Source organism: Vipera ursinii, assembly GCF_947247035.1.
Source record: "Vipera ursinii genome assembly, chromosome: 4".
NCBI lineage: Eukaryota > Metazoa > Chordata > Lepidosauria > Squamata > Viperidae > Vipera > Vipera ursinii.
The window spans coordinates 70,276,201-70,302,201 of record NC_139514.1 but is presented as its reverse complement, the minus strand read 5'-3'; the positions used below and the strand labels follow the sequence as shown (position 1 = coordinate 70,302,201).

Sequence of the window (26,001 nt, the reverse complement as noted above, 5' to 3'; positions counted from 1 at the left end):
TTTCTCCTTAATTACAGGTTGTTTCTGTTGAAGGAAAAGTCTTCATCATGGTTCAGTCCAAGCCGGGAATAAACAACATGGTGACTGCTTTAGAAAGATGATTGCAGTTTATTGAAGAGGAGAGCCAGACAGAAAGATGGCTCTGGAAGAAAAGAGTGAGCACATGTAGGGAGTGGGTTTTTATACCCTCTGGGGCTCTTGAGGTTGTTTCCTGTTCCTGTTTGAGGCTTTGTATTTCCTGTGTCATGTATTTTGACCTGTGTCCCATTGGCATCTGTGGGTTAATCCTATTATGTACTGTCTTAGACTTTGGGTGGGATATATAGATTTTAGGTGTCTTTGTCTTCTTAATCTTCCACCTGGGGGCCTCCAACCTTCCTGGATTATTTCATCTGCATTTCTACAGAGCTGGTTTCTGCTAGGGAGAGGGAGACTTGGGGCTATTAAGAAAACTGGGCATGCTTTTCTGCCTTTTTAAGATCCTTTGAGAAAATATATTTTTCTGCCCTTTTAATATTTCCTTCTCTGGGGGGCTGACTTCTCACACTTCTTTCTGGTCAGTTTCCAAACATTGTTTCTTGTCCTGCCCTCTGGTGCTTTGGAGAATAGTTTGATGCCCTCTTCTTTGTGGCAGCCATTCAAAAAATGGAATACTGCTATCATATCCCCCCTATTTCTTCTTTTCTTTAGACTAGCCAAACCCTAGTCCTCAGCTGTTCTTATGTTTTAGTATTCAGGCCTTCGATCATTTTAGTTGCTGTTCTCTGAACTTTTTCTAAAGTGTCAACATCTTTTTTGTAGTATGGTGACCAAAATTGGCTGCAGTATTCCAGGGGTGGTCTTACTAGGGCACAGGTCTGCAACCCGCGGCTCCGGAGCCGCATGCGGCTCTTTCAGCCGTCTCCTGCGGCTCCCAGTCCTCTACCATGTGCAGTCCAACAAAAAAAATGGGACTAAAAAAGTTCAACCAATCAATTCAAATATGCAGGGTAGGTGCATATCTCACCTTGGCTCCACTCTTCAGTCAAACCCTGTTCTGCACATGTGCGCATGTACGCGCATGTGCACACAGTTTTTTGCGGCTCCCAGTTTTTCCTTTTGTGAGGGAACCGGTTCCGAGTGGCTCTTTCACTGTTTCAGGTTGCTGACCCCTGTACTAGGGTTATATAAAGTGGTACTAATACATCGTGTGATCTTGATTCTATGCTTCTATTTATACAAGCCAGGATTATATTAGCTTTATTGGCTGTTGCTGCACATTGCTGGCTCATAGTCAAGTGATCGTCCAGTAGGACTCCAAGGTCCCTTTCACAGTTACTGTTTTTGAGCCAGGTCTTACCTAATCTGTACTTATACCTTTGATTTTTCGTGCCTAAATGTAAAACTTTGGTTTTCTCCACATTAAAATTCAGTTTGTTGGATAGGGCCCATTGTTCAAGTTAGTCAAGATAATTTTGGATGCTGAGCTTGTCTTCTGGGATGTTGGCTATTCCTGACAGTTTAGTGACATCTGCAAATTTGATGAGTTCCCCTTCTATTCCCTCATCTAAGTCATTTATGAAGATATTGAAGAGTACTGGGCCTAGGACAGAGCCTTGTGGTACTGCACTGCTTACTTCTCTCCACGTGGATGTAGTACCATTGAGGACTACTTGCTGAGTACGGTTTGTCAGCCAGGTACACATCCATCTGGCGGTGATGTTGTCTATCCCACCTTTTTCTAGCTTACTAAGCATCAGGTTGTCAAATGCCTTACTGAAATCTAAATATAATATGTCCACAAAAGAAGAAATAGTGGTGACATGATAGCAGTATTCCAGTATCTGAGGGGCTGCCACAAAGAAAAGGGGGTCAAATTATTCTCGAAAGCATCAGAATACAGGTCAAGAAACAATGGTTGGAAACTGATCAAAGAGAGAAGCAACCTGGAATTAAGGAGAAACTTCCGAACAGTGAGGACAATTAACCAGTGGAACAGCTTGCTTTCAGAAATTGTGGGCACTCTATCACTTGTCACTTGTCTGAGACAAGTTGCTTGTCTGAGATGGTATAGGTCAGGGGTCGGCAACCTGAAACAGTGAAAGAGCCACTCGGAACCGGTTCTCTCACAAAAGTAAAAAACTGGGAGCTGCAAAGGACGTGCATGCGCACGCATGCGCAAAACAACAGGCTTGATTGACAGAACAGTGGAGCTTAAGGGGAGACATGCAGCCGCCCTTCCCCCTCTGCTCTCATTCACTCGTCTTTGCTTGGAAAAGCTTCTCTCGCTCTCATTCACTCATGTTTTGTTTGCAAAAGCTTCTCTCTCACTTTCTCATTACCTCACCTTTGCTCTAAAAAGCCTCTTTCAAACACTCATTCACTTACACTGCTCAAAAAACGTTTCTCTCTCACTCTCATTCACTCACCAACTCAAAAGGCCAGCCACGGCACCTCCATTGACTTCCATGGGGACGCTTGGCAATTAAAACCACTCCTGCTACTCCTTCTACTGCTACTTTTTCACTTGGTGCTTGGTTCCGATTTAACCTGAGAATCCCCGGATGTCACTGCTGGGGGTGGAGGAGGCTCCCCAGGTTCGGCCTTAGCGGAAGCCAACGACAGTAGCGGTGGAGGCGGCGGCGAGAGAGAGATGCTGGAGTTCTGCCGCATCTCCGTCAGCCTTCGCCTCTCCCGCAGAAACAAATCCCCGTGCCGGCTCTCATGGCAGCAGTAAGCCCCAAGGAGCAGGCAATGGCTTCGGTGGTGGCGGCTGCTGTTGGGGCTACCCAGTGCAGTCTCCTTCTCTTTGTTTCAGTTTGCTTTATGCATTTGGAACGAAGACACAAGATTTGGTGTTTCTCCGCGCCCGCTCATCAGCGGGCGCAGAGAAAAACCCATTCCCTCTGCTGAGCCATCCCAGTTACTTCCCTGGAGCACCTTCATATCTTGCAAGGGCGCACAGGGAATCCGCGTTTCTCCACACACGCTGATCAGCGGGCGCGGAGAAACACCCATTCCCTCTGCTGAGCCATCCCAGTTACTTCCCTGGAGCACCTTCATATCTTGCAAGGGCACACAGGGAATCCGCGTTTCTCCACACGTGCTGATCAGCGGGCGCGGAGAAATGCCCATTGCCTCTTCTGAGCCATCCCAGTTGCTTGTGTTGCAAAAGGCAAGAATTTGGAAAGAAGACACGAGATTCAGCATTTCTCCGCATGCGCTGATCAGTGGGCGTGGAGAAGCACCCATTCCCTCTGCTGAGCCATCCCAGTTACTTCCCTGGAGCACCTTCATATCTTGCAAGGGCGTACAAGGAAACCGTGTTTCTCCACACGCGCTGATCAGCGGGCGCGGAGAAATGCCCATTCCCTCTGCTGAGCTGTCCCAGTTGCTTGCATTGCAGAAGGCAAGCATTTGGAATGAAGACTCGAGATTCGGTGTTTCTCTGCACGGGCTGATCTCGCGCTCCTTACAGTTTCCCTCTCTCGAGTCTTCATCCCAAATGCAGAAAGTAAGCTGAAACAAAGAGAGGGAGACTGTAAGGAGCGTGAGATCAGCGCATGCGGAGAAACACCGAATCTCGAGTCTTCATTCCAAATGCTTGCCTTCTGCAACGCAAGCAACTGGGACAGCTCAGCAGAGAGAATGGGCATTTCTCCGTGCCCGCTGATCAGCGCGTGTGGAGAAACGCGAATTCCCTGTGCGCCCTTGCAAGATATGAAGGTGCTCCAGGGAAGTAACTAGGATGGCTCAGCAGAGGGAATGGGTGTTTCTCCGCGCCCGCTGATCAGCGCGTGTGGAGAAACGCGGATTCCCTGTGAGCCCTTGCAAGATATGAAGGTGCTCCAGGGAAGTAACTGGGATGGCTCAGCAGAGGGAATGGGTGTTTCTCTGCGCCCGCTGATGAGCGGGCGCGGAGAAACACCAAATCTTGTGTCTTCGTTCCAAATGCATAAAGCAAACTGAAACAAAGAGAAGGAGACTGCACTGGGCGGCCCCAACAGCAGCCGCCGCGGCCGGAGCGATTGCCTGCTCCTTGGGGCTTACTGCTGCCATGAGAGCCGGCACAGGGATTTGTTTCTGCGGGGGAGGCGAAGGCTGACGGAGATGCGGCAGAACTCCAGCATCTCTCTCTCGCCGCCGCCTCCACCGCTACTGTTGTTGGCTTCCGCTAAGGCCGAACCTGGGCAGCCTCCTCCACCCCCAGCAGTGACATCCGGGGATTCTCAGGTTAAATCGGAACCAAGCACCAAGTGAAAACGTTAGCAGTAGAAGGAGTAGCAGGAGTGGTTTTAATTGCCAGGCAAGCAGAGGAAATCTGCCCGGCCTCCCCTCCAGCCCCGAGCTGCACCTCTGCCTCGCACGCACGTTTGTTCGGGCTCTGCTTGCCTGGCAAGGGGGAGAAATCTGCCCGGCCTCCCCTCCAGCCCCAAGCTGCAACTGTACCTCGCGCGCGCATTTGTTCAGGCTCCGCTTGCCTGGCAAGGGGGAGAAATCTGCCCGGCCTCCCCTCCAGCCCCGAGCTGCACCTCTGCCTCGCGCACGCGTTTGTTCAGGCTCTGCTTGCCTGGCAAGGGGGAGAAATCTTCCCGGCCTCCCGTCCGGCCCTGAGCAGCACCTCTGCCTCACGCGCGTGTTCAGTCAGCCTACGTGTCCCCCCTATACCCCATCTGACCAACCTACACACCTTTTTTCCAGCAGTCCTCCATCTCTTCTGCTGCCACCACGTGTAGTCTGAAGAAGAGGTTTGTGGACAATCCCACAAACCAAAGAAGTTCAGCCAATCAATTCGCAAGATTTTTTTTGTGAGAAATTTGAATTGATTGGTTGAACTTTTTTTTTTCAGACTGCACATGGCGGAGGACGGGGAGCCGCAGGAGACGGCTGAAAGCCACATGCGGCTCCGGAGCCGCGGGTTGCCGACCCGTGGTATAGGTTCTCCTGCTTGAACGGGGGACTGCACTAGAAGACCTCCAAGGTCCCTTCCAGGTCTATTCTTTTCTAATTCTAAATGTGTCCCTCTTTCCATTTTTTGTACTTGTCCTTTTTATCTTTCAGTTTGTCAGAGAGACCTTTGTGTAGCCATACTGGTTTCTTCTTGAATTTCTTGTTTTTCTTTTTTGATGGTATTGTGCTGGACAGGGCTTTTATGATCGCCTTTTTCAGAGTTTCCCACACTTTCTCAGTTATTTTCCCTTTTAGGATTTTCGTCCATGGAATCTTTCCTAGGTTTTCTCTGAGTTTGTTAAAATCAGCTCTTTTGAAGTTTAAGACCCTGGTTCAATTATTTTCTATTGCTTGTGTTTGCATTATATCAAATTTCAGTATGATGTGGTCATTTTCACCCAAGGTTCTTGCAACCTCAACTCCCTCTATCACTTTTTTATTAGTTAGAATTAGGTCCAGTAAAGCTTTACTTCTAGTTCCCTCCTCCACCTTTTGAATGATAAAGTTGTCAGTAAGGTTGGTTAAGAATCTGTTCAATCTCCCACTTCTGCAGAGTTTGTCTCCCAGTTGATATCTAGATAGTTGAAGTTTCCCATTACTACTGAGGTATGCTTCCTACATATGCTTGATAACTGGTTGGCAAAGAGTTCATCTATTTCTTCTGATTGGTTGAGTGGCCTGTAATATACACTCATGGCAATTTCACTTTTTTTCCTTTTATATCAACCCATATACTTTCTGGAGGGATTTTATCTTTTCTGTAGAGATGTAGTGTTTTCCTACATATAGTACAACTTCCGTCCTCTTTTTGTACATCTATTTCTTTTAAACAATTTGTATCCATCCATCAGTACATTCCAATCATGGGTTTCGTCCCACCAGGTTTTTTTAATGCTAACTATGTCATACCCACCCTTATGTACTATTGCTTCTAGTTCATCCTGTTTGTTCCCCAAGCTTTGAGCATTTGTATATAAGCATTTACGACTTGTATGCCTGTCCGTGGGTATGTTTCCTGTATCTCTTGATTGTGTTTGAGTGTTTCTTTTTTCTTATTACTCCCTATCTCAGCTGAAGGTTTGAGCTGCCAAATGTTAGCCTCAAAACCTTAATGACTTGGAGAAGATCTGCAAAGAGGAGTGGGAGAAAATCCTTCCTGAGATGTGTGCAAACCCGGTGGCCAACTACAAAAAACCTCTGTGATTGCCAACAAGGGTTTTGCCACCAAGTACTAAGTCATGTTTTGCGAAGAGGTCAAATACTTATTTTACTCATTAAAATGCCACTCAATTTATACCTTTTTTGAAATGTGTTTTTCTGGATTTTTTTGTTGTTATTCTGTCTCTCACTGTTAAAATAAACCTACCATTAAAATTATAGACTGATCATTCTTTGTCAGTGGGCAAATGTACAAAATCAGCAGGGAATCAAATATTTTTTTTGCTCAGTGTATGACTGGTTTTGTGTTCTAGACATTCTAAAAATTGGTCTCCCTTCCCCCTCAATTTTAGTTTGAAGCCCTTTTGATGAGTTGGGCCAGTCTTTTTCTGAGTACCTTTTTCCCTGTTTTCGTAAGGTGCAGCCCATCCCTTGCCAAGAGTCCTTTTTGTAGAAAATGCAGTCCATAATCCAGGAAACCAAAGTTTTCTTTAGCTAGTGGTTTATTTCTAGAATTAATTTTTTCCCTCAATGAGGATTGGCCTTTTGTTGGGAATACTGATTTGACAGTGGAGGTAAACATTATAGGCCTCCCACATTCCATTCCACTCTTAGTCTCTTGGAAAGCCAAAAAAACTATACAATATATGTCCTAGGTTTATATAGCATGCAGCACTTTAATTGTGGATTAGTGCATCATATGCACCAATAACAGTCTTTGAGGGTCTACAACAAAGCAAGATTCACCTTCACTTTCCAATCCTTTTTCACAAGATATTTTTTATTCTTATGATTTGATGCTTTATCATAGATAGATAGATGGATGGATGGATGGATGGATGGATGGATGTAGATATAGATGTAGATATAGATATAGATAAGCATAATTTAAAAATAGAATGGTTTAACATATTCCTATTTTTGTAAAATTGAGATGTTCACTGGTGACAGTTATTTGATAAAGATTTGAGCATTGTAATGGAGCTAACTTGCGCAGAAGTGCCTTGTATTCTAAATTAAGGTGTGCAATTGAATTTTGATTTTGCAAATTGGTATATATTTTGGTCGCCACAATATAAAAAAGAAGTTGAGACTCTAGAAACTAGAGTTTAGAGAAGAGCAACAAAGATGATTAGAGAAGCTAAAACATATGAAGAATGATTGCAGAAATTGGGTATGTCAATAGTTTAATGAAAAGAAGGTCTAGAGGTGACATGATAGCAGTGTTCCAATATTTGAGGGGCTGCCATAAAAAAGAGGGGGGTTCAATCTATTCTCCAAAGCACCTGAAGGCAAGACAAAAAGCAATGAATAGAAACTCATCAAGGAGAAAATCAACCTAGAACTAAGGAGAAATTTCTTGACAGTTGGAACAATTAACCCATGGAACAGCTTGCTTTCAGTAGTTGTGGGTGCTCCATCACTTGAGGTTTTTAAGAAAAGATTGAATAATCATTTATCTAAAAATGGTACAGGGTCTCCTGCTTGAACAGGAGATTGGAATAGAAGACCTCCAAGATCCCTTCCACCTTTATTATTCTATATAGAATTTGATTCAAAGTGCAATGCCTGAATTCCAGGAACCACGTCATACGGGCCAAATATAGCCTGCAAGTTTTCAAATAATAATGTAGGATGATAAGGGAACAAACATCCAAAATATTTCAAGAGGAAGCAGTTGATTTCTACTTTATCTTGAAGGCTGAGCTTGAAGAGGAGTAATGCTTCCCTTACTGCAGTGGTCCCCAACCTTTGCGGCTTGGTGACCTGGCTGGGAGGGAGAGGGGAACTGGGCCGCGCAATCAGTGAGCTGGCATGCATGTGCACACTGCTCGACTTGTGGAAGTTGTGCTGTGGTGCATGCATGCCGGCCCATCGCTTGCACAAGTTGAGCTGCACGTGCAAGCATGCCAGCCCGCTGCTTGAGCAGACCAGTTCTGAATAAACCATGGCCTGGTAGTGGGCCAGGTGTTGGGGACCCCTTCCTTACTGGATTTCTGTCATCTGGCTTGCTTGAGAATGAAATGAAGTAGGGATAATACGGATTTCACAACAGAATTCAGTTTATATATGATTAGCCAATAATATAGATGTGCTAATTGTTCATAAAGAGTTTTCCAAATAAATAGTAGTGAGTTTTTAAAGCAAATTGGTATTACTTCTACTTTTTTGGGAGGAGGAGTTAATGAATTTCTTAAAGTAGGCAAGAAATCAAATTTTGAAAAGCCAATGACAAGTACCAATTAATAATACATATTTAGAACAAACGTATAACTGAAAAATAACTGACAATTTATATTCACAGATAATTTCCTGTTGATAATATTTTTGGACCCATTCTATATGACACAGATCACAATAACACCCAAATATCATGTAGTGATATCATTATGAATATATTGCTGTGGCAGGCTGTGTGATGTTATTGCCTACTTCAATCACCTATACCTTATTGACTTCTAAAGCAGAGGTCCTCAACCTTTTGGACACTTGGGACTGGTTTCGTGGAGAGAGGTTTTTCCATGGACCCGAGGGTGCGTGGCTTTGTGTGCTGCCTGCATCCTGTGGATGGGGCTTTGCTTGTTTGTGCAGACGGGTTGCTGGCATGCCACGGACCAGTACTGGTCCATGGACCGGGGGTTGGGGACCCCTGTTCTAAAGGAAGTAAATACCAAAACTCATTAGAGTTATTTATTTAAATTTGTTGCAAATTGAGGTAGTTTATTCCAGGCAGTTTAATTTTTTTTGTAATGGAGAGATGTTATTGCATCCAATTACTGCATTTAATCTCTGAAATATATTTAATCTTTTAAAATGAAGTGGTGGAATATGTTTTTAATTGCTTTGTTTATACTCCTACGTTATAAAACAATGAATTGTAAAAATAATAATAATGCCTATAAAATGTTTGTGTAAGCATACATGTGTTTGATTTTAGATTGTTGATATTGTTATTGGAAAAGATGAGAAAGGAAGAAAGATCCCAGAATATCTGATCCATTTTAATGGTTGGAATAGAAGGTGAGCATATATTTGAATAAAAACATACAATATTACCAACTAGGAGAGAATTAGTAATTCAGATATAATTCATACTACTCTAGATGAAGCTTGGACTCTAATATGTTCTGATTGACTTTAAAAATGATTTGGAAGCTTCTGCTGGTACAAAGTGCTGCTAAATCATAAGTCCTTGATAGTTAATCTGCAAAGTAATCTGTATAGTAGCCTGGTTGCTAGGATGTTTCTGATTTTAATTTTAAGTAATATGAAATCTTGATTCAGTAGATCTTATATGCAAATCAAATTTCCATCTCAGCATCCCCCTCTAAAATGGTGGCCTTACATAACTGGAATGAGACAATTCTGTTAATTTTATCTTAATTTTACAAAATCCCCAGGTGATTTGTGCCATTTGTATAGTGACATCAATGTTCAAATGATAATAATTGAGGACTACTTGTATTAATGGAATCCATAATGTATCTTACCTGCTCCATACAGAGTGCCACTTCAGATTAGTTGGAAGCTTAGGAGATATATGCACAGTAATGTTCAAATTCATTTGCTGCTTATCTTATACATTCAATCAGCTTGATAGACATCCTTTATAATAAAATAATTATTTTATTTTATTTTTTTAAAAAAACTACTTAGTTGGGACAGATGGGCAGCTGAACATCATGTACTTCGTGACACTGATGAAAATCGCAGATTACAGCGCAAATTGGCAAGAAAAGCTGTGGCTCGCATGTAAGGATCAAATATGGTTAACAGGTTTTTTTGAAATATTTAAGTCATTTTCAAATGACTTAATTTCAGTATCGGCTATAAAGGTAAAAGGTAAAGGTTCCCCCGCACATGCGTGCTAGTCGTTTCCGACTCTAGGGGCTGGTGCTCATCTCCGTTTCAAAGCTGAAGAGCCAGCACTTGTCCGAGGACGTCTCCATGGTCATGTGGCCGGCATGACTAGACGCCAAAGGCGCATGGAACGCTGTTACCTTCCCACCATAGTGGTCCCTATTTTTCTACTAGCATTTTTACGTGCTTTCGAACTGCTAGGTTGGCAGAAGCTGGGATGAGTAACAGGCGCTCACTCTGTTACGCGGTACTCGGGATTCGACCCACCAAACTGCCGATCTTCTGATCTACAAGCTCAGCGTCCTAACCCACTGAGCCACTGCGTCCCTTTCAGTATCGGCTATAATGTCTCTAATTTTTAATCCTGGATATCTGGTGCAGCTATCTATATGTGCAGATTATTTTTCCTGTTTTTTTTAAATACAATATTTTTACTCTAAAATATTTGGTGCCCTTATAAAGTCACATGTTGCTGTTATAATGGCAGGAGAATCATTTCTGGTTACAAGTTTTATAAAATGGGGAGAATGCTTATTAGTAGCAGGTAAAAAACAAGACAGGTTTTCCTTTTTTGCTGTTCTTATGGAAGAAGGAATTACTTGATCTCTATATCCTGCTGATTTATTTTTATTTTATTCTTAAAATAATGGTTTCAGTTTGACTTAGATAGGATGATAGAGATTATTAGACAAAAGTAAACTAGGCTCTGGTCAATGGTAAACTATAGACTGGTAAAAAAAGATATGTTACTGTAATACATATTGTATATGAATTGACCCCTATATATTTGAAATCTATGTTTTTTATGTCAGAGAAACACAAATATGCCCCATTTCCGCAATGCTGATTTTTACTTTTACTGCTTTATAAAGCAGGTGAAAAATCATGTTAGCTAAATGGTAGCCTATCTTCAATCTTCTTTAGGAGAAGAAAAGGAAAGAAAGGGCGTTGCAGATTGCCAGGCGTTGATTCTGTGCTGAAGCTCCTTCCTACTGAAGAGAATGAAAGGAGTAGTGAAAATTGTAAGTTGGCATATAGGGGATACTTGTGCTATCTAATTAAAAATGTATATAACAATTAAATATTACTATAGTTGATAAGCAGGAAAATAATTTAAGTTCTGTTCCACAGATACTTGCAACTTAAAAGTAAAGTTGATTAAGGTAGTTGTAGTATAAAAAAGACAAATATAACCATATATATAGAATGTAGACCATGGATTTTTTTCTCTCTTTTTAGTATCTATTTGGATAATTGAATTTAACCAGTACATTAAAAATACTAAAAAAACCCATACTAAATATACATTCTGAGATCCTTTTTAGGTCACTTATTTTTTATATTATTGAATTAAGTGTCCTTTAAAGAAGTTTCACAAGGCTTCTGAGTTCAGGTTTTGAAAGTGAATGTATAGAGCAGGGGTCGGCAACCGGAAAAAGGAAAAGAGCCACTCAGAACCGGTTCCGTCACACACACAAAAAATTGGGAGCCGCAAAATGTGCGCGTGCATGCACACACGTGCATGCGCAAAACAAGGCAAAACGTGCACCAGCCCTGCCCCCATCCACCTCCAGTATGGATGGCTCTGCCAAAAGAAAAGCAGCCGAAGCAAGACTCCCATTGAGAGAATGGGGTGGCGGAGGCTTGCAAAATGGCGGATCCAGCCTCTGCCGGCAGACACGCTTGCAAAATGGCGGATTGAGCCTCTGCTGGCGGCAGAGGCTTGCAGAGCGCGGATCCAGCCTCTGCCACTGGCAGAGGCTCGATCCGCCGTTCTGCAAGCCTCTGCCGCCAGCAGAGGCTCGATCTGCCGTTCTGCAAGCCTCCGCCGCCGGCAGAGGCTCGATCCGCCGTTCTGCAAGCCTCTGCCGCCCCATTCTCTCAATGGGACGCTTGCTTCGGCTGCTTTTCTTTTGGCAGAGCCATCCATACTGGAGGTGGATGGGGGCAGGGCTGGTGCACATTTTGCCTCTCTCGCCCGGTGGAGAAAAGGGGGCAGCGGGAGCCTCTGGGTGCCCAAGCCACATCGGAGGGTCTCCAACCTGTGTGTGTGTGTGTGTGGCGGGGGGGGGAAATCAAATTGGATCTTTTTATTGATGTATCATACTTTTATTCGGTATTAGGTTTTCATGGATCAATTATGAACACCCGGGGTCCCTCTGCGACTTACGGGTGGAATATCTAACTTCAGAGCCGTCCTCTCCGGCTGCGGTGGCCCGGGGGAGGGCAGCGTGGGGCTCTAGGAGTTACTCAAGATAGTTGGGGGGATCCAACCTGCCGCGGGGGGTGGGAGTGGGACTTTAGTCACGGACGGCGAGAGGAACCTTCGGAAGGGGAAGCGGGAACGAAGAGAAGATGAGGGTGGAGCGATCGGGGAGCCGGTAACTCAAGTTCCCCGAGTGGCTTTCAGCACTGGAGAAAATGCAAAATCGCTCGAGACCAAACTCGAAGGAATCAGCTTCCGGTGGGAGCGAGGCGATCCGTGCGGTCCCATGACAGCCAGTCGGGCAAGCAACGCGAAGAGCGGCAGGGCTTTATTTTTGAACCGTGGAGCTCCCCTTCCCCCCAAACTCCCCCTCCCTCCCCCTTCCCCCCACTTCCCAGAGCTGAATACAGGGTATTAACCGGCGGCGGAGGCTTGCAGAAGGGCGGATCGAGCCTCTGTCGGCGGCGGAGAATGGATCCGCGCTCTGCAAGCCTCTGCCGCCAGCAGAGGCTGGATCCGCGCTCTGCAAGCCTCTGCCGCCGTCAGCAGAGGCTCGATCCGCCGTTTTGCAAGCCTGAATACACAGGAATACCCTGTGTGGCTGCGGCTCTCGGGGAAGCCCTGGCTGTCCGCTTCCTCGCTCCACGTTGCCATTCGGGGCCCGCACGTTCCCCGGGCAAATCGCGGCACCCAGCAGGCGAGGAAACACGCCCGCTCCAGTCACCCCCCCTTCCGTCAGGAGACGCGAAGCAAGTGACCGCCCGGAGCGCGGGCTCTCCGGGAGCCGCCTCCGCTGCCCCAGTCCTTGCAGTTCCCGCTTGCTCGGTAGGGATCTTTCCCGGGACTGGCTCGCTGGCTTTTCCCTCTTAGCCAGACATTGTGGAACCGCTTTCCTCAACCTCCCCCCCCCTCGGTTCTGCTCTCTCCATGCCTTCTCTGGAGAAAGTGAGGGGAGGGGAGCATCTAACCTTAAATCCTTAACCCTCCCCATTGAATCCACCCAATAAGACCCCCGATCGGGGGAGGGAGGGAGCCGGCCAGAAACCAGGAGCTCATAAAATAATAATTTCCAAAAAATTTTTTAAAAAAAGGGGGAGAAACACCCTTTATAGCACAAGCGAGTCAGTCAGCCAGTCCTCCCGCCGTCCCTCCCCGAGTGAAGGACAATAGCTCTCTCCTTCACCAAAACCACTACCCGCAGCCCCTTGACACCAGAGCCCCGGGAAGGAGGGGGGGAAGTCCATTGTGTATGCCTGGGCTCGACAATTTACGAAACAAAAACAAAACCACACACACACAAAAAAATACAAGAGAGGGAAACGAGAGTGGCTCCTCCTCCTCCTCCTCTTCTCCAAAAAGGCCTGTTGGAAAACTGCACAGAGCAGAAGCGGCAGCCAGGGGCCCACCATCTCTCCTCTGCCGCTCGCTCTCGCCACTCCAGCCCTGGCGAGCCAAAGAGACGAAAGGGCCCAAGCGATAGGAAGGGAATCTCTGCCCTAGAGCAGGAGGGGGGAGGGAAAGGGGGGGAGGAAAGGCCCGATCGCTTTGTGTTACCTGCCGTGAAACCAGTCCTTGCAGGCGTCGCATTCGATCATGAAGCGGGTTACGTCGTAGGGCAGCCAGCCAGCGGAAAGAAGCAGGCAGGCAGGGCGCGGAGGTCCGGAGACATGCCGACGTTTGGGGAGGTTTGGAGAGGTGCGTGCGCACCTCCCCAAACCTCCCCAAACTTCGGCAGGTCTCCAGACGGCGGCGGCTTGGGAGAGGTGCGCGCGCACCACTGCCTGTTCGAAGAGGTGCGCGCGCACCGGGGGCGGCTGGGAGCCGCAGGAGACGGCTCAAAGAGCCGCATGCGGCTCCGGAGCCGTGGGTTGCCGACCCGTGGTATAGAGGGAATTGAACTTGCTGGAACCTTGGGTGAAAGTGATCACATGATTCTGGAATTTAATATAATGCAAACACTAGCAATAGAAAACAATCCAACCAATGTCTTAAACTTCAAAAGAGCCGACTTTAGCAAATTCAGAGAGAACCTATGAAAGATCCCATGGATGAAAATCCTAAAGGGGAAAACAACCCAAGAAGTGTGGGAAAGCTGTGGAAAAAAAATATAAGTTAAGCCGACTCTCTCCCTGGGAGGGAGACCTGGTCAGGCAGCAGACTCTATTGTGATGCAATAAAGAGATTGGAAGTCTTTGATCCTCGTTTCCTATTGGAACTTTTGATGTTACTGTGACGGTCTGAACTGTTGCAGTCGAACCTCTAAGAATTAGACTTGCTACATACTGACTTTTTTATTGGCTTTGTAACATAAATTGCTTCAAAAAAGAAGAAGAAGAAGACTGGTAAAACTGCCTGTTTGAGCGGAACTGGTGCTCTGGCTGTGGCAACTGGCTGACTGCTAGTGACAAAATAGAGACCTTGACATTTTAAACTGTTGAGCCTTTAGTTTGTTATGGCTGCGGAGGCTACAACTGCACCAAAAACAAGAAGGAAACTTTCTGCCTCCCCAACCTTTGAAGAGGAAGTGCTCAAAATGTTAAATACATTAAAGGAGGGGCAGGATAGCTTGCAAGAGACACAGGATAAACATACAGAGGAATTTAAAGAGATAAAAAAGGAAATTGGCTTCCTGAATAAGGAAATTCAACAGGTTAAGACAGAAGTTTCAGAAGTGGATACAAGAGTTACTCAATTGGAAATAGGACGTGTCCAGGATTTGGAAAGACAACAGTACCAAGCCCAGGTAGCAATTGCTTTCCTGCAGATGAAGGAGAGGGAAATGAACTTAAGAATTCGAGGTTTTCCCAAAATAGAACAAGATAACTTAAAGGCAACAATAATCCAGGAATTTGAAGCATCGTGGGATTTGACAAAAGAAGAATTGGAAACAATAATAGTGAAGGCCTATAGATTTGGAGCGAAACCAAAGAAGAGAGATTCGAAATTTATAAGTGATTGTATGGTGGTTTTTCAAACTAAAGAACAAAGAGATAAAATTTTGGGACTTCACTATCAAAAGAATTTGAAAGTCCAAGAGCAACAGGTGGTCCTTTTTAAGGATATCCCAAAAATTTTCTTGGATTTAAGAAGCAAATACACAGATTTGGTTAGTGCCTTAAGAAAGAAAAGGATCTATTTTCGTTGGGAATTCCCCGAAGGATTATATTTTAAATATCAACAGAAGAAGATCTGAATTCGAACATTGGGAGAGAAGGAAAGATTTCTGGAGAAGAACGTAAAAGATCTCGAATTGGAAGCAGGAGCAAGACCTGGTCCATAACTGGAATTACCACCTCTTTTCGACGTAGGGTTGCTAGCAGCCGGGGCAGGAGCTAAGCCAAGAGCAGTACAGTAAAACAATATGGCACTAAGAATTTTATCATGGAATGTGAATGGTTTAAATTCGAAACCTAAAAGAAACCGAATCCATCACATGTTGCAAAAACAGAATTTGGATGTGATATGCCTACAAGAAACACATGTGATGAGAACTCATAGAAAAATCTTGCAAAATAAAAGATTAGGTCAAGAATTTATTTCGGCAGACAAAGTTAAAAAACGAGGAGTAGTGATTTATGTTAAAGAGAAATTTGAAGCAAAATTATTGTTTAAAGATTAGGAGGGAAGATATCTTGCAGTTGAAATAACAGCATAAGGCGATAAGTTGCTCATGCTTGGAATTTACGCACCAAATGAAGGTAAGGCTGAATTTTACAAGAAGATACATGATGTACTTTTGGATTATATAGAATATAAGATAATATTGATGGGAGATTTGAATGGAGTAGTCTCCACATTGATGGATAGATCACAAAGACAGAAGATTTGATGGAAGACTACCAAAGACTTTCTTTGAAATGATGGATAATTTTGATATGATTGATACTTGGAGATTGAAAAACCCATTGGAGAAAGACTTCACATTTTTATCTGATGCAAATAAATCGTGTTCCGTCTCGATTATATATGGACAAGAGATTTGGCCACGAGAATAAACAAATCAGAGATTTGCCCAAAGACTTGTTCTGACCATAATGCTGTGCTGCTGGAATTAAAACTGTTTCTACAGGGTTCGTTTAGATGGAGTATGAATGATGCCTTGCTGAGAAGTGAACAGATTGTTGAGAAGGCCCAAAAAACCATAAGAGACTATTTTGAGATACATTTGAATACAGAGGTAGAAAAAAGGGTCATTTGGGACGTAAGTAAAGCGGTCATGAGAGGTTTTTTGATTCAACAGAATGTAATGAGGAAGAAGGCTCAAAATGAAAAGAAAGATATCATTTTGAACCAATTGAAAGAGAAAGAGAAAAAATTGAGGAGTAATCCTAAGAATCAACAGGTTCAAAAAGAAATAAAAGCCCTTCAATCACAATTCTCTCAGATAATTAATCAAGAAATTGAATGGAAAATAAAAATGATGAAGCAAAGGTCTTTTGAATCGGCAAATAAATGTGCAAGTTACTAGCTTGGCAGTTGAAAAAGAGACAGAAACAAAGTACAATAACTATGATAATGCAAGAGGAAAAGACTATTGAGAACCCTGCCGAAATTAGGAAATGTTTTCAGAAATATTATAAGCAGCTATATAAGAAAGAAAAAGAGGACTTAATTAAAACAGAACAGTTATTGGACAATAATAATAATAATAATAATAATAATAATAATAATAATAATAATAATAATAATAATAATAATAATAATAATAAACCTTTATTGTCAAAGTACAACATGTGTACATTGAGATTAGCTGAGCCTCCCCCCGTGATCTCTCCCCCCAACACACAGTGACAACAAACCATCCCACCACACTATGTGAACCAACTACACCACACACCGACCTCCCAAGTCAATTCTGCATAAGATTATGTCCCATTTAAAAGCCTAACAGCCTAAAAGCCTAACAGCCCACGGATAAAAGCTATTTTTCAGCCTGTTGGTACGGCTGGCTATATTCCTATATCTCCTACCGGATGGTAGGAGAGTAAAGAGATACCGTCCAGGGTGTGAGTCATCCCTGAGAATCTTCCTCACTCTTCCAAGGCAACGAGCCCTGGCGATGTCATCCAGTGGTGTCAGGGAACAGCCCACAATGTCTTGTGCTGTGCTCACTACCCTCTGTAATACTTTCCTGTCCGCGGCTGTCAGACCAGCATACCAAACCACAATACCATACGAGAGGACCCTCTCTATATTAAACCGGTAAAAGAGGGTCATTAGCTGTTGTTCTACCCTGTTCTTCTGCAAGACCCTAAGAAAGTGAAGCCTCTGTTGGGCCTTTCTAGCCACCTGAGTTGTGTTAACTTTCCAGGTCAGATCTTCACAGAGGTAGACTCCCAGAAATTTAAAGGAGGAAACTCTCTCTACACATTTCTCTCCGATGTCAAGTGGGGCAGGTTCCTCCTTTTTTCTCTGGAAGTCTAACACCATCTCTTTCGTCTTGCCAATGTTTAGGTGCAAGTTTTTGTTACTACACCATATGGATAGTTTTTGTACCTCCGCCCTATATGCTGTCTCATCCCCACCTGTAATAAGACCCACCACAGTTGTATCATCTGCGAACTTGATTATCGCAGTGGATGGACAAATATGGATGGCAGAAAATTCCTGAAGAGAAAAGGACCCTACTCAATTACCGGATTACAAGACAAGAATTGAAAGCAGCAATTAATCAAATGCAAATTGGCAAGGCACCAGGACCTGACGGATTGACAGCAAAATATTATAAAACATTGAAAGACTGGCTGATTCAGCCACTGATGGAAGTATGCAATGAATTACTAGAGGGGGCTAAGGCACCTGAGACCTGGAGAGAAACATTTATTACGCTGATACCCAAACCAGATACAGACAGAGCTCAAGTAAAGAATTACCTCCCAATCTCCTTGTTAAATGTGGATTACAAAATTTTCGCAAATATCTTGGCTACAAGATTGAAGAAGATCCTTCAAGATCTTATTCATCATGATCAAGCAGGTTTTTTACCTGGTAGACATATGAAGGATAACATTAGGAATACAGTAGATATTTTGGAAAGGTTAGAGGCCAAAAAGAACTGTAAGGCTATATTAATGTTTATTGATGCGGAGAAGGCCTTTGACAACGTTTCTTGGAGTTTTATGAAGAAGAATTTTGAAAATATGGAGGTTGGGCAGAGTTTTATGAATGGTTTAAACGCAGTCTATTCTGAGCAAAAAGCAAAAATCATAGTTAATAATGTGGTATCAGAGGAAATTAGAATTGAAAAGGGTACCAGGCAAGGGTGGCCACTCTCCCCTCTGTTGTTTATTACGGTTCTGGAAGTCTTGCTGAATATGATAAGGAAAGAGGAAGGTGTGAAAGGGATTGCAGTGGGTTCGAAACAATATAAGCTAAAAGCCTTTGCTGATGATTTGGTGTTAACATTACAAGATCCAGAGACCAGTGCAATTAAAGCACTGGAAATAATACAAGAGTTCGGACATGTTGCAGGTTTTAAATTGAATAAGAGTAAAACCAAAGTTTTAGGGAAAAACCTGTCATTAGAGGAAAAAAATAAGTTACAGGAAGCCACTGGTTTGATGTTTGTAAAAAAGGTGAAGTATCTGGGTGTAAATATGACGGCAAAAAATTTGAATTTGTATAAAGATATGACAAAATGTGGAATGAAATTAAGAGAGATCTAGATATCTGGACAAATTTGAAATTGTCTTTGATGGGCCGAATCTCAGTTGTTAAGATGAATGTATTGCCAAAAATGTTGTTTCTATTTCAAGTACTTCCAATTATTGAAAAGTTGAATTGTTTTAAAGAATGGCAAAAGGCATTATCGAAATTTATCTGGCAGGGGAAAAAACCTAGAATTAAGTTCAAGTTATTAACAGATTCAAAAGATAGAGGGGGCTTCTCCCTGCCAGATTTGAAACTTTATTTTGAAGCTGCTGCTTTTTGCTGGTTGAGAGATTGGTTTGTGTTAGAGAATACAGATGTATTAGATTTGGAAGGTTTTGACAATGTATTTGGATGGCATGCATATTTATGGTACGATAAGGCTTTAAAAGGCTTTAAAGGCTTTAAAAATCATATAATTAGAAAGTCATTGATTAATGTGTGGATGAGATATAAAGACCTGTTAGAAAGTAAAACACCCAGGTGGATTTCGCCACTAGAGGCTAAGACTCAGAAAAGGTCAAATATGGAAACCAAGTGGCTGAAATATAAGGATATATTGGTACAAGAAGGAGACCAATTTAAGATAAAAACATATGAGCAGTTGAAAGATAATGTTGATGATTGGTTTCAATATTACCAAATGAATGAAGTGTATAAAATGGATAAAAAAAGAGGTTTTCAAATAGAGAAATCCAAATTGGAAACGTTACTGATAGATACAAAATTAAAGAATCTTTCCAATATGTATAATTTATTGCTGGAGTGGCACACAGAAGATGAACAAGTGAAATCAGTGATGATTGATTGGGCTAATGATGTGGGGCATAACATTATGATTATGTGGAAAAAGGGTATTAAGTTCACAGCATGTAATGTTTTGAAAGAAAATATGATGAAGATGATGTATAGGTGGTATTTAACACCGGTTAAACTTGCTAAAATTTATCATACATATGATAATAAATGCTGGAAATGTAAAGCTGTAGAAGGAACCTTTTACCACATGTGGTGGACTTGCCCCATAGTAAAAGACTTCTAGGAAAAGATTTATAATGAATTAAAGAAAGTTTTGAAAAATACATTTATTAAGAAACCAGAAGCCTTCTTATTGGGTATAGTCGGAAAAGAAATTCCCAAAAAAGATGTTACTTTCTTTCTGTATGCCACAACAGCGGCGAGAATTTTGATAGCTAAGAATTGGAAGACACAAGAAATACCAACGGTGGAAGAATGGCAGATGAAAATGATGGACTATATGGAACTCGCTGAACTGACAGGGAAAATCCGTGACCAGGGAGAAGAGTCGGTGGAAGAAGATTGGAAAAAATTCAAGGATTATTTGAAGAAATATTGCTATACCATCTAGTTTGAAATGGACTTGGAGGTGTTTATAGGTTGTAGTTTTAGAATTTAATGTTTAGTATTAAGGATAATATGAAATAATGATTGTTAAATGATAAGTAATTAAGTATAGGTAGATATTAAATATATTTAAAATTATGAAATAGAAATTGCTAATGAGGATTAACGAAGAAACGCAGATAGGGGGGATTCGAGGAAGTCACCTGAAAATGATTAGAAAGATTAGGAATAATGGAAGTTAAGTATTCTTTTTGTATTTTTGTTGTTGATTGTATTGTTTATGTCATGTCTTGTTTTTATATGTATTTTTTTGTTTAAATATATGTTTATATAAAAGCAATAAAAAATTTTTTTAAAAAAAGAAGTGTGGGAAACCCTGAAAAATGTGATCACAAAAGCCCAGACCACCACAATACCACTGAGAAAGAAAAACAAGAAATCCAAGAAGAAACCAGCATGGCTGCACAAAGATCTCTAGCAAATTGAAAGACAAAAAGGTCAAATACAAAAAAAAATGGAAAGAGAGGCATATAACCAAGGCCGATTATCAGCAGATAGCCAGAAAATGCAAAGAAGAAGTCAGGAAAGCAAAGGCTCACAATGAACAAAAACCCGCAACAGAAATCAAGGACAATATAAAAAGTTTCTTCCAACATATTAACAACAAAAAATCAAGGAAACTGTAGGCCCACTAAAGAGTGAAGATGGCAAGTTATATAGGCAACAGGGAGAAAGCAGAGCTGCTTTCCTCATACTTTGAATCAGTCTTCCCACAAAAAGAAACTATAGCCCAAAATACCAAAAAAAAACCCACTGCAAAAGACATACTAGAAACAAAATTAAAATAAGCAAGAAAATGGTAAGAGACCTACTATCTGACCTTGACGAGTATTATTTATTTATTTATTTATTTGATTTATATACCGCCCTTCTCCTGAAGGACTCAGGGCGTTGAGTAAAAATCACCAGGACCCGACAGATTACATCCCAGAGTTCTGAAAGAGCTGGCAGATGTTATCTCAGAACCATTGCACCACATCTTTGATAAATCCTAGAGCACTGGGGAAGTAGCTGATGATTGGAAAAGGACAGATGTAGTTCCCATCTTCAAGAAAGGGGGGGAAAAGACCCAGGAAACTACAGACCAATCAGTTTAACTTCAATACCTGGGAAGATCCTAGAAAAAATAATCAAAAAACAGATCTGTGAACAACTAGAAGCAAACAAATCATAACTAGTAGACAGCACGAGTTTATTAAAAACAGATCATGCCCAACCAATCTTATCTCATTCTTTGATAAAGTGACTAAACTAGTAGACCAGCAAAATGCAGTGGATGTAGTATACTTAGATTTCAGCAAGGCATTTGGTAAAGTAGACCAACCTACTCTTTGGTAAACTAGAAAAAGGTGGAGTAGACAACATAACCACCAGATGGATCTGTGCTGACAAACCATACTCAATGAGTAGTCCTCAATGGCACTACATCCACATGGAGAGAAGTTAGCAGTGGGGTACCACAGGGTTCCGTCTTAAGCCCAGTACTCTTCAATATCTTCTTAAATGACTTAGATGAGGGAATAGAAGGGGAACTTATCAAATTTGCAGATAACACTAAACTGTCAGGAGCAGCCAACACCCCAGAAGACAAACTCAGGATCCAAAAAGATCTAGACAAACTCGAACAATGGGCCCCATCCAACAAAATGAGTTTCAATGTGGAAAAAAGCAAAGTCTTACACTTAGGCAGGAAAAACCAAAGGCACAAACATACAAAGAATGGCTGCAGGACTTGGATTTGCCTAGTCTAAAGAAAAAAAGAAATAGGGGAGACATGATAGCAGTATTCCAGTATCAGAGGGGCTTCCACAAGGCAGAGGGGTAGAGCACCAGAGAGAAGGACAAGAAACAATGGTTGGAAACTGGCCAAGGAGAGAAGCAACCTGGAATTAAGGAGAAACTTCCTGACAGTGAGGACAATCAACCAGTCAAACAGCTTACCCCCAGAAATCGTGGGCACTTCATCACTGGAAATTTTTAAGAAGAGACTAGACAATGACCTGTCTGAGATGGTATAGATTCTCCTGCTTGAGCAGGGGGCTGGACTAGAAGACCTCCAATGTCCCTTCCAGCTCTGTTCTATTCTATTTCAGGAAAAGAGTCAAAGCACTAAAATATCCAGCAAAAAGTAGGCTTTCGTCAACAAGTCATAGCAGATGGATATATATATATCCCATCTGAAATACTTTCCATTCATTCCCCTTCTCTGTGGACTGAGCCCTGGTGGCACAATATTTAGAATGCAGTATTGCAGACAAACTGCCCACAGCCAGGATCCTGATCGGCTCAAGATAGATTCAGCCTTTCATCCTTCCAAGGTCAATAAAATGAGGACTCAGATTGTTGGGGATCACTATATCCACCAGGAGCTTAAATCAAAGCCAAAATAAAGCTAGATTTCTTAACAATAGACAGAATTCTATCTTGCAGAACTTGCTTTGCACTTTCCAGCCATCAGGTCAGGATTTTCATAATATCCTAGCTTGGCCTGGGATGGCAATATACAAGGGCAATTTGGAAATAAATCTCAGTTTGATTATCAATGACAGACAGTCGCAGATACAGAACTTTTATTATACACATCAGAAAACTACAACATTAGACTTCTGGTTTTGTGTAGCAGCCAAGGGATCGGAGGCTCTGCACCCTATGGCCGATTTCTGCCTGCCAGGGGACCCTAAATGGGCCTGAAGTTGTCACGTAGAGGCAATATAGAAGGGTGGTCGTCCTGCCAACTATGGAGAGATGGCGGTCAATCCAATCAGTTCGGGAAAAGCCCTCCAGAAACCGGCAGGGGAAAGGCTAGCTTAACTTTCAAGTCTAGCCCAAACTACAAGCAACCAAAGTCCAAAAGTACTACTTCAAGCTGACTGTAAACAACCTGTTTGGAACTGGGTAAGAACAGTGATTTTCTCTCTTCTACTTGAAAATTAATTTCCTGGGAAAAACAAAAACAAAACCAAGAAACAAAAAGCCTCCGAAAGTGAGAAGAGGGGAACCTTTGCCCTATCCTCCTGCATACGGAAGCGGCGAATTAAACTTTTCAGGGGGAACAGAAATATACTGAAATGAAAAGAATATAAGACTTAATTTGGATAAGTTTGAAATCAGTGGAATCTGTTAAGGTTTTTCTTTTATAGCATGAAAATAGAAGTAAACAATTGTCTATTACTGACTGGTGCTGATATCTAGTGGTGGATGAAAATATACAACAGCAGCTGCTCTATTACAGGGACTGGGAAACCCAGGAAAAGATAAAATTGATTTTGGTGACCTTCAGTGTCTTAATAACAGAGAACAGCTATGAGAAAAAGAAAACACTTTGGGCTATCTACAAAGTGAGAATTATAAACTTAAAAAAAAGAATTGATCTTTCTGGATTATAAATACCCACTCAACTGTGACTCTAAGCCTGTCTGCAGAGAAAGGAAAACCCTGATTTTTAGCTATCATGGAAAACCAGAGGTCTGCAGAAAGAATATACCAAGAAAAAACAAATACTTTCCAGAAGAAGATCTGTGCTATGTTGAAACTAATCCAAACAACAGCAATCTCAGACCACGAAGAAATTAAAAATAACTTTGAAAACATAAATGAACACATCTCCAATTTAACTTTACAACATAAAAATTCTCAGAAAATAAAAATAGAGAGTGAGCAGAAAAAACAGACAGCTGAATACAAGACAGAGGAGAGAGATTTCAAGATGGAATTTAACAATAGAAGGAAGTATGACTTAACCTAGATAGAAAAAAATACAGGAAATTCTGGACATGGAAAAGACAAACTACACTTTAAGATTACAAAATAAGTTTGAGGACAAGAAAAACGATTTGGCAAAATGGATTTTGCCAGGAGAATTATGAGAACTTGAGAGACAAAAAAAATAAATAAAATCAAGAAAGGAAGGAAAAGATTTTCAATGAATATGAAGGGGCAAAACCTTCCTATAAAAACATCTCACCTGTTTTGCCTTTTCTACCTGCAACAACATTTATAAGATTATGTGAAGATTCTTTGATTCATCGAAGTATATTGAACAGAAAAGATGTTGGGGGGAAAAAAAGGCTAAAGTGAGAATTAAGAAATTAAATCCAGTGTCCCCAACCTCCAGTCCATGGACCAGTACTGGGCCGCGACATGGCAGCAACCTGTCCGCACAACCAAGCAAAGCCCCATCTGTGGCAGCACACAAAACCATACCCTCTCTGGGCCGCGGAAAAACCTCTCCATGGAACCAGTCCCTGGTGCCCAAAATTAGATGATGGGAATTACCAGAGGGCGTATTTAAAAATTAAACATTTGTTTGAATATGGTGAAAGAAATAGAAAAATTTTGAATATAAATGAAGATTAGTTTAAGAGGGATGAACCCTCAAGTAACATAGTATGTCTTCTTTTTTTCTTTTGTGTTTGGTTTTTTGGTATGAGAAATATAAAAATGTTGGAAGGTTTATATAAAAGAAATGTTTTCTCTGTTTTGTCTTCTTTTTTCCTTATTTTTCTTTAAGATATGAGAAATGTAAAAATATGATGGCTTGTATGAGAAAAAAGACTTAAATACTTAAGTGTAATTAATTTTGAGAAACTCTTAACCAGTAAGAATGCTTTGAATATTGTGGGAAAACAAATTTAAATAAGAATTTTGTAAACAGGACTTATGACAAGGCAATCAAGATGATCAATGAAAAGAAGCTTTATATTGATGTGGTTTTATTTTCAGAAACATGAGAAAATGTCTATATTTATTTGTCATTTATTTAAATAAGAACTGTATTAATTTTAGGTTATTGGAAGAAGAGGAATTTAAGTAAAACTATTATATGGACTATATAGAATTATAGAAATTAATTGTTATTGATGGTTTTTTAAACACTAACGCAGACAACATGCTGTTTATGAAATATTAAGGTGTATGTTAAAAATCAATAAAACATATTTTTTAAAAAAAGAAAATTACAAGATTACATTATTTTTCAACATAATTGCCATTCAAATTGAGGCACTTGTCATAATGTCTTACAAGATTTGAAATTTCTTAGTAGTAGTCGCTCGGCCCCAAATCTGGGCTATAGGGGGTGTGTGATCAAAAATGTCCTAATGGAGGCTTCCGGTTTGCCGACAGCCGTAAATGGACACCTGGAGGATGGCTCCCGTCTTCCACATCCAGATTTGCATCGCTGGGGGGTCCTAAAAGGACCGAAGAGTCGCCCTGGAGGGGTGTCCAGACAGAAGGGGCTTTTCCAGAAATGAGGGGGGGCAGCAACTCCCTCGTTAGTGCCTGCATTCCCTTTGTACTGGCGGACAAAAGATTGACTATAGGAATATGGCCAGCTCCTAGGCTGCAGACAGCCAAAGTCAAAGCTACCATCAGGCAACATTAAAACAGCATGGAAGAGAGGAGGGTAAGATTCCTCTCTTGTACCTTAATCATCTTCTTTTCACCTAATTAAGCTGCTAAGTACTTTCCCCCATGTGGAGAGGGAGGGGGAATTTAACCCTCCCTTTGGAAGGCGGCAAACAAATTCAGGGGTGTTTTTTTGGAAACAAAAGAACATTTAAGAAAGAAATAACAAAAGAAAAGAACTCTTAAAGTACTTGGGGGACACTCAGTGGCTAAATTTGAAATTGCAATTCTGACTTTCTCTTTAAAAAAACACCAAGAAAATATTTAAGAAAACAAGATAAAGAGTAACCTTGAACATCAGATGTGAAAGTTACAATGGAAGAGTTGCAAAAACAAATTCATGCTCTGTGGGAAATATCTTACCAAAC

The 26,001-nt window shown here is 41.7% G+C and overlaps 1 protein-coding gene across 2 annotated transcripts in view; it reads left to right on the top strand.

The window, feature by feature from the left end:
• MSL3 (MSL complex subunit 3) overlaps positions 1-26,001 on the top strand; it is a 57,538-nt gene that overhangs the window by 1,855 nt on the left and 29,682 nt on the right. For both annotated transcript variants that reach the window (XM_083362697.1, XM_083362696.1), the window contains exons 2-4: positions 9,026-9,108; positions 9,745-9,840; positions 10,873-10,970. In XM_083362697.1, the coding sequence (XP_083218823.1) occupies positions 9,026-9,108; positions 9,745-9,840; positions 10,873-10,970 (277 nt within the window). The remainder of the gene's footprint in view (positions 1-9,025; positions 9,109-9,744; positions 9,841-10,872; positions 10,971-26,001) is intronic.